Raw genomic sequence first — 9,985 nt, 5'->3', positions numbered from 1 at the left:
AAAGTGATTGAGATTTCAAGTTTTCAGGTCAGAATATAATCAATTTTAAGCAAACAATCATAAGAGGTCCCTTTTCAAGTCAGTATATACATAGCCCCCCCCCCCCCCGTGTATGAAAAAATCCTTGTTACGCCAGTGTTTAAAAAATCTACATTTTAATGTTTTTGTTTTCTTTTGTCACTGTAAGTATAATTACAAAGAGTTTATACACGTAATCTATGTAGTTTATCTAACGTAGATGTGAAAGGAATGTTTATTGTACAAATAATGTGGGTAAAACAAAATTTCGCACTATGTACAATAAAACAAGATTGAATTGAATATACTGCAGCGCTCCCATATAACCTGCAACAACCATTGACAATCAATGAATATTTCTAATCAGTCTTATCTTAATCACTCATGGACTGATCTATACCTCTTTAGAATAAATCAATAATTGAAATAAAACGGTCTTATTGACTTGTGCTCTTTGTCCCCGTAAACGTCTTGTACTCATGATTAAACGATTAAAAGTGTGCGAGAGCTAATCACGATATCATTGTTTTGTTGTGAACAGGCCTAAATCAGAAAAGGGATACAAAATATTGGGTAAGTTTTTGTGAGATACTTGTGTTGCAGATATTGCCCGATATTTTCGTTAAAATTTGCTGCTTATATTATTGTTATCATTTACAAGGAATTATACTGTATAGTGTAAAATGAATCCATGAATTTTTATCTACGCTCAAATGGCAAACAGTGGAGGAACGAATCAAATATCAATGTTGTGTTCTTGCTTTCAAAATACAAAACGGTTTAGCACCAGCCTATCTGGAACCACTTATCTGCAACCGTAATGTAACTTATAAAACACGATATTCTGAACAATGTTCCCTTCAAATACCCTGCCCAAGGACGGATTATAAAAGAAAATATTTTGAATATGTTGCTGTCGTCTTATTAAATTCGCTTCCTTGTGATATAAAAAAAATGCACGTCCCACCATGCATAAAAACCTGTAAATCATTAAAATTTTGATTGTCATACGCTGAATAACTTGATGTAATGATTCCATGATACTTACTGATTCACTCTATAATGTATATAATATCTGTTTTTAATTTATTGTTTTGTTACATACATTGAATTGCTATTGATGTAGAGTTATTTGTTAAACTGCAGGGCGCCTTTGGAAATCTTGAAAGATGTCGAAGGGAATAATGCTAGGTGTTAAGGTCGGTATACTGACCGTGGCGATCCTAGCAGCCGTTCTCTGTGGCCTTCTCATCCCCGACAAGGAGGACCCTCGACGCGACTACCTACTTGTTTTCAACGACGACGTTGTCGAGATCAAAAATACTGAAGATGTGAGGATGATAAAGGGGCAAGCCGGAGTGATGTTTGATGACAGTGATGCCCAACAAACACAATGCACGAAGGAAGACTCGGTAATAATAATTATAAAAATAATAATAATAATAACGATGATGATGATGATGTTGGTGATGATGATAAGGGTGTTTCGCTACCCCCCCCAAAAAAAAAACAAAAAAAAATTTATATACATAAAATAATATTAATAAAAATCGCCAATACATTTCCAACCAACAAAATAATGTTTATACTTCTCGGTGAGACTCGGTCACATTGCACCTTTGCATTATCATTTCCTCTCAGAATATTTAAGGTAAAGTGCCCCTTTCCCTTCGCATGATTATATCTTTTTTTGAAAAGTAGCATGGTGAAATTGTTGATTGATTGGTTATTGGTTTTTTTTTCTAAACACCGTCCCTGGCAAAAAGCATGACAAGCTATATTTGGCCAATGTCAAAACTTCAAAAGGAAATCAAGATATTTTCAAGCCATGTGTTTTTACCCCAGTTTTCCTCATTTCCAATCAATACGTATACCCTACCGTAGATTTATTAGGGATAGGATTATATTTTCCTTCGGCGAGGGGGGATCGGGGGATGTAACTTCATTGTTTGACACGGGTGCCACAATGCGTAGATGCGCCCTTTTAAATATGCCTTAGAATGTACATGCACACTCAATTCCTAGTTAAGATCTAAAATACGCCTACAATGTTGGAAATATCTGGGTTGTTTATTGACAGGTTGTCGAATGCTTCGAATGGCCTTCGGTTGCCAAATTGGAGGTTCGCATCGAAGAAGACGAGAATGTTACCTGCCACGATTTCCAATGGAGAGCTTCAGCAAAGAACATCATCCTACAAGACTGCTACGATCTCGACGACGCTCACTGGTACGGTGGAGCGGCCATCTTCGACCAACACTGGCCAATCAACGAATGGAACGAACCTATGACTATCTTTGGCTCGGCTAATATGTATCGGAATCCGACTTGGTATGGTTCTCTGGTAGAGCGATACTTTGTGTCTTCGAAAGGTGTCGGTGTAAGGGTGTCCCACAACACACCTTTGTACGTGAGCATCAACGCAAGCAATGATGGTATGATCTGCTTCAGAGGGCAGCATCCTCTCGATGAAGACTCTTATACAGCATACCCCAATTCCAACAATGAACCACCTATTTTGGATTATAAGGTGTGCACCGCCAAAGATATCGTAACCGTCCATGAGCACATGTCAAAGCGGTTTGTGAAGAAGCCATCCGGTATGCCGGATACCCGGATGATGAGATCACCTGTCTGGTCTACATGGGCTCGTTACAAAAAGTTCATAACTAATGATACTGTATTAGCTTTTGCACATGAGATTATTGATAACGGTTTCAACAACAGCCAGATAGAGATAGATGATGGTTACTCTTACAGAAACTTTGGAGATTTTATTTTTGATCCCGTGAAGTTCCCTGATCCTAAAGGAATGACAGATGAGTTACATGATCTCGGCTTCAGGGTCACTCTTTGGATCACGCCATTCGCCAACCAGGATACAGAAGCCTGGAGAGTTGGCGACTACAATGACTACTGGGTGAAAGATTCTGATGGAAATACTGCTGAAGTCTTTTGGTGGAACGGACCACGAGCTGGGATGATCGATGTCACAAACCCAGAAGCTGTTGATTGGTTTGTTGGAAGGCTCGAGCAAGCAAAGGAAGATTACGGTATTGATTCCTTCAAATTCGATGCAGGTGAAACACAGTATCTTGGCAGTTACCACACCAAGGAGCCTCTGATCAACCCTTGTGAGTACACAACAAAGTGGGTTCAGCTCGCAGGACAACTAGGATCTCTGATAGAGGTTAGGTCATCCTTTGAGAACCAGGGACAGCCAACATTCTTGCGTATGATGGACAAGGATTCCCACTGGGGCTGGGACAATGGTCTAAAGACACTCGTCACTACTGCCCTTACATACAGTGTGCTTGGTTATTCTTACGTCTTACCCGATATGATTGGAGGCAATGGGTATCCCTTCTTTTCGATCTTTCCTGATCGTGAACTCTACGTCCGATGGCTGCAGATAAATGCATTCCTCCCCGCTATGCAATATTCAATTTCTCCCTGGCAGTACAACGACACTGAGATCGTTGACATTGCTCTTCGATGGACAAGCTTTCACGAGAACGTCATCACCCCGAAGATGATCATACTCGCCGAGACGGAATATATCAAAGAAGGGAAGCCTCTAGTTCGACCTTTGTGGTGGATAGCGCCAACCGATCCTGAAACCTTCACCATCGATTCACAGTTCCTCGTCGGAGATGACATGCTGGTGGCGCCTATTGTAGATCAATATGCTCGATCACGTGATGTGTATCTTCCAGCGGGCCAATGGAGGGATATGATCCATAATACTATGCACGAAGGGAGGGCGTGGCTTCGGGATGTCAGCTGTGAGTTGGGTGAAATTATTTACTATACCAAACAGGATGATTAACTGTTTTGCAATTACAAACAATGCACTGCTCCCGCAAAATTGGAAAATGATGATCGTTCTGACAAGACCAGGGAGATTGATTCCTCTTCCATGTTATTTGATAACAATAGGTATCCCATTTCATGTTTTTCACTTCCAAACCATCAGATGGTCAATGGCCTGTCTAATAATTTCAAAGCATATTTTCGTTCATTCAGAAGAGAAAAAATACTAAGGGGGGGGGGGTCAATCGGGTAAGGATGAGCTTTGGAATTGAATTTACCAGGGACAAATTACTTTAGTTCCTATGTGCTTAAAAATCATTATTCATCCGTCATTCAGTATACAAACACTAATACACTCTTCACATTAAAAACAAGGCAATTGTTATCTTTTGACTTATTAACATCATGCTTTTAGATATGCTTTTAAGATGGCAGTCTCCTGACCGCATTTCAATTGACGATATTGTGCTTATTATGTTATTATGTTTTCTAGTTCATGTTTCAATAAACAAAACAGAGAAAATTTATATTCAAATTAGAATAATGATTATGTTATCATTATATTGGAAAATGTTTCCTTTAATATTGTTATGTAACGTTGAAAAATTATTATGATTGTACATACTTTTGTTATTGAAATGTAGAAATAGAATACTATCAAAATCAAATCAAATATGTTATCATGACATCGGTTAATGATTTGCATCTTATGTGGTATCATGGTTATATACACAATCGATCCCTATCCTTTATTCTTTCTGTATCCGTCCTTTTAAATGACATCACTCACACACACACACGCAAACACCCTCACAAACACACACGCACCATCATCCTTCCTCGCACACCTACATGTAGACAAATAAATACTATTACAACGTAGTCATATATGCATCATATGCACGTGGGCCAAAATTGGTGACAAACTGACAATTGCATTTGAAATGGTCTATGTGCAAATGTAACTAGGACAGAATGTCCCTTTTTAATTAAATGTGACCCAATTTTTAAAAATAATTTATAAAGAGAAATCAAACAAAAATAATGATCAGATTTAAAAAAATGTTGTAAAGTAGGAAAATGTCTATAATCTAGTACTACAAAACGATTATATATGCACAGTTCGAGTAACAGCATGTGTGTGCTCACTCTTTCTTTTGCTTAAGCGAAGTATTAACTTTCTTATATTGCGTCAAATTTTGATTATTTTTCTTCAGCTTTGTGTTTGTGTTTTATCAATTTATTCAAATCAAATTGGAGATGGCTCTTAATTTCAAAGTGAAAAATATTTGTAACCTAGATGTATAGCCGACATCACATTTCGATTATCATTTTTACATCTATTATGTACGCATAAACCAACCATTTAATTTGTAATAAAAAACACTGAAAACCTCGTGAACAAAATGTATATGATTGCAACATTCTTCTTTTTTTAATTGTGTGATCCCAAATTCTTTATGTCAATTACATTTTGCAACAGTTCATGTACAATTCTACCACAGCAATAGAGTACCGAAGCGATGACGTCAGTTGCCATGATGTCATGGCGGCCTGGTTCTAAACAAATGAACACGCCGAATGAAAGCGTGTGTTTCTCATAGAAGAAAATGGCTGCTATCGGAATTTGATCGCTTGCATTCTATTTTTCAGACGAGCCAAAGTCATTGACAACCAGCTCGCCATGACACCATGGCAACTGACGTCACACTTCGGTACTCTATATGATAGGTACTCTTCAGCCTTAAGAAATACAGTACATATACCCAGTGGTGAGATGTTGAACAGAAAGGTACAGGGGGGGGGGGTCCTATTCCATACCTTATTGAGTCACTTAATACCTTGTAATGATGTCGGGGAAAGCCTTGCACTCTCTTTCCTCTTTCCTCTTAGTATCCTATTTTTCTCTGTCACCCCTCTCCTTCTTTCCTTTTCTTCTCTCTTTTTATCTTCCCCTAGTTTTTCCCATGTTATTGTTATAATAAGCTGTTGCTACTTAATTGAAATGTATGATATATGTACATGTATAGTGTTCCTCTCCTTCATTTCTTACTCTGTCTCCTTCCCTATCTTTCCTCTTATATACCCTCTCCGCTCTCTCTTTCTCTCATCTTCATTTTCCTCCTCTTCTCTCTGTCATCACCTTATCATGTCCACCTTCATTGTCTCGATACTATATTCCTCAATCACCTTTTTTCCCTTTCTCTCATTCATTTTTTCTTCTTTCTTTTTCTATCTTGCAGTACACAAAACACTTGAGTAATTTGATTATGAAGTAAGGTAATACATGGTATAATTGATATTTGAATGCTTTATATACATAACAAGTGGAATGCCTCTGGCCGTCTCACCTGCATCACGCGATTCAATATAGCAGCAGTGCTGATTTTGAAAACTACTATAACTCGCACAAGATGTTCAGTGATACTTGGTTACTCTTATTTCCACGTTTTATGAACTAGACCAATACACTTATAGAGATATGATGGCAATTCAACAAATACCCCCAACGTGGCCAAAGTTCTTTGACCTTACATGACCTTTGACCTTGATCATGTGACCTGAAACTCGCACAGGATGTTCAGTAATACTTGATTACTATTATGTCCAAGTTTTATGAACTAGACCAACACACTTTCAAATTTATGGCTGTAATTCAACAAATACCCCAATTTGGCCAAAGTTCATTGACCCTAAATGACCTTTGACCTTGATCATGTGACCTGAAACTTGCACAGGATGTTCAGTAATACTTGATTACTATTATGTCCAAGTTTCATGAATCAGATCCATAAACTTTCAAAGTTATGATGGTAATTCAACAGATACCCCCAATTCGGCCAAAGTTCATTGACCCTAAATGACCTTTGACCTTGGTCATGTGATGTGAAACTCAAGCAGGATGTTCAGTGATACTTGATTAACCTTATGTATAAGTTTCATGAACTAGGTCCATATATTTTCTAAGTTATGATGAAATTTCAAAAACTTAACCTTAGGTTAAGATTTTGATGTTGATTCCTCCAACATGGTCTAAGTTCATTGACCCTAAATGACCTTTGACCTTGGTCATGTGACATGAAACTCAGGCAGGATGTTCAGTAATACTTGATTAACCTTATGGCCAAGTTTCATGAACTAGGTCTATATACTTTCTAAGTTATGCTGTCATTTCAAAAACTTAACCTCAGGTTAAGATTTGGTGTTGACGCCGCCGCCGCCGTCGCCGCCGCCGTCGGAAAAGCGGCGCCTATAGTCTCACTCTGCTATGCAGGTGAGACAAAAACCAGTATTAAGTGCAATCTTGTAGTGCAATCATGTAGTGCAATTACAGTGACGTATAACATGATAGAAGAGTTGCAATTTTGTCTCTTAATTGCATTTTTAACGTTTTCCTTTTTATAATAGCATGTTGTACTCGTAATGTAATATTTGATATTGTTGGCATTGCATCTATCTTTGCTTTCTCTTCCTCTCTCCTATATCTTTTTTTCTTCTTTCCTCCAATTTTCTGTTTCTCCATGCTCCCTATTAGTCCGGGTTATAACTGAGCAAGGTGCCACTTGGAGAAGGAGAAATTTTCACATAGTGCCTCTAGACCAGTTTTTTACGCTGAATATGAATATATGAAGTAAACAGGCTGTATCCTGAAAATTAACCTGTGAGGACGCTTTTTTCAAAATGGCCGCCATATTTTCCGAGAATTTGAATTTTCGTACATAGATTTTGACATAAGCATTAAATTGCCATAATATTAGTGTTATATGAAAGCCAAATTAATTCCCTACAATTTGGTACTATCTATACTTGATAAGTAGGTCATTTGGCTGGGATTTTAAGTAGAAAACTCCATTTTTTGTAATTTTTACCCAAAAATTAAAAATTTTACAAATACATGATTTTACATAATTCTATGAAAAATTATTCAATTACCTTGAGATGTTCCTGAAAAGTTTATTGATATACAATTATCATGTGGATGAAATTCCAACTCTGTATCATTGTTTTTAGCAAATTTATAAGGTATCAAACTTGAATACTTCAATTTCAGAAATGTCGCTTTTTGTATGCATTTCCATAGATTAATACGTATAACATGTACATGATACATGCATGTATAATACATGTATGTATAATGTTTAGTTAAAACTTAAATGCAATTATCTCCGCTAGTTAATCACTTGCAGAGTTAAGAGTAGGCTTTTCTCTATCAGCTACATAAAACAAAATGTTGGCACATCGAAGCCTAACATTTTCAGGGGGTGGGGGTGTCGAAGTCCCCCCCCCCCGTTGCTATATCATGTTGTTGTATATTGCCTATTTGTTAGTAAAATAACTGTTTTTTGGAGCACCCATGGAGGCAAAAACAGGCATTTCTGCTATACAGTACAGCCACTTTGATTGCTTTGAAACCACTTGGAGAGGAAAGAGTAGGCTTTTTTCTACCAGCTACATCTAAAGAAGTGGCACATCGAAGCCTACCCCTCTTGGGGAGGGGGAGCTTTTGCTTAATATTGCCAATTTATTTGAAAATTCACAACATTGAGGCCAAAAAGCGTTTGTGCTTTGTTGTAAACCCCATTTTATTGATTTGAAACCACTTAGAGAGGAAAGAGTAGGGTAGAGTAGAGTTTACCAGCGACATATAAATAGGCGCTGGCACGTCGAACCCTAGCCCTCTCAGGGGCTGTCTAAGTCAACCCCCCCCCCCCTCTATATCATGTATATTGCCTATTTTATTGGACATTTCACCATTTTGGATCACCCATTGAGGCAAAAGCGCGTTTCTACTATACACAGCCAATTTTATTTTCTTGCAATGACTCGGAGAAGAAAGAGTAGGCTTTGCTCTATCAGCTGTAAAGAAGTGTTGGCAAATCGAAGCCTATCCCCTTCAGAATGTTCGGGGGCTGTAGAATTTACCTCACCAATTTTCGGTATTTGACTATTTATTGGACATTCACAATTTTGGATCACTCATTAAGGCAAAAGGGCGTTTCTACTACATAGTACAGCAAATTCTATTTTCTTGCAATGACTTGGGGAGGAAAGAGTAGGCTATGCTCTATTAGCTCCATATAAAGAAGTGTTGGCAAATCGAAGCCTATCTCCTGCAGACGGCTGTAAAAGTTTCCCCACTAATTTTCGGAATTTGGCTACTTGTTGAAAATTCACCGTTTTGGAGCCCCCATTGAAGCAAAAAGGTGTCTCTGATATACAGTTCTGCCACTTTTATTGCCTCGAAACCGCTTATAGAGAGGAAAGAATGGGCTTTGCTTTATCAGCTATAAAGATGTGCTGGCAAGTAAAAGCCTACCCCCTTCTGGGGTCTGTCGAAATCACCTCCTCCCCCTTTGCATTATTGCCTATTCATTGGAAAATTCACAATTTTTGAGCCCCCATTGAGGTAAAAAGGCATCTCTGATATATAGTTCTGCCACTTTTACTGCCTTGAAACCAATTAAGGATGACAGAATATACTTTGCTCTATCAGCTACCTATAAAGAAGTGCTGGCACATTGAAGCTTACCCATCTGGGCGGCTGTCAAACCATCCCACCCCTTTTGCATTATTGCCTAATTATTTTAAAATTCACAATTTGTGAGCCCCCATTGAGGCAATATGCACTTCTGCTTTATAAACACCCGATTTCATTTTCTTGAAACCATTTGCATGGAGAGGAAGAGTTTGGAGAGTAGATTCCCCCTTTTCAGCTATATATGTCGTATTGCTGCCATATCGAAGCCTGACCCACTTCAGGGCACTATAGATGTTACCCCACCTTTTTTACGATTTTTGCTAATTCATTGGAAAACTCGCCATTTTGGAGCCCCCATTGAGGCGAAAAAGGTGTTTCTGGTATATAGTAGAGCCACTTCTTTATATATAGCTGATAGAGGAAAGCCTACTCTTTCCTATCCAAGTAGTTTCATAGCGGTAATAGTGGCAGAACTATATATCAGAACCGCCTTTTTGCCTCAATGGGGGCTCAAAAATTGTGAATTTTCAAATAAGTAATAATTAAAAAGGGGTGGGGTGATTTCAGCAGCCCTCTCATGGGGATATGCTTTTATTTTCGAGCATGTCTTTATTTGTAGCTGTTTAAAGCAAAGCCTTTATTCTTTTCTCTCCAAGTGGTTTCAAGGGTGAAAAA

At 38.1% G+C, this 9,985-nt stretch overlaps 1 protein-coding gene across 1 annotated transcript; it reads left to right on the top strand.

The window, feature by feature from the left end:
• The first annotated feature begins 491 nt into the window (after positions 1–491).
• LOC129274609 (myogenesis-regulating glycosidase-like) lies at positions 492–5,238 on the top strand. Its single transcript, XM_054911419.2, has 3 exons — positions 492–591; positions 1,165–1,430; positions 2,099–5,238. Exons 2-3 carry the CDS (start codon positions 1,188–1,190, stop codon positions 3,845–3,847), a joined length of 1,992 nt encoding a protein of 663 aa, XP_054767394.2. The 5' UTR covers positions 492–591; positions 1,165–1,187; the 3' UTR covers positions 3,848–5,238.
• Positions 5,239–9,985: the final 4,747 nt, after the last annotated feature.

Source organism: Lytechinus pictus, chromosome 1, assembly GCF_037042905.1.
Source record: "Lytechinus pictus isolate F3 Inbred chromosome 1, Lp3.0, whole genome shotgun sequence".
NCBI classification, from domain to species: Eukaryota; Metazoa; Echinodermata; class Echinoidea; order Temnopleuroida; family Toxopneustidae; genus Lytechinus; species Lytechinus pictus.
The sequence above is the reverse complement of the archived record's forward strand: the minus strand, read 5'-3'. Positions and strand labels throughout refer to the sequence as shown.

Coding starts and splice junctions, on each gene's coding strand:
- LOC129274609 (XM_054911419.2), top strand. CDS start 1,188: ATGTCGAAGGGAATAATGCTAGGTGTTAAGGTCGGTATACTGACCGTG. Junction 1,431..2,098: donor AATGCACGAAGGAAGACTCG/GTAATAATAATT, acceptor GTTTATTGACAG/GTTGTCGAATGCTTCGAATG.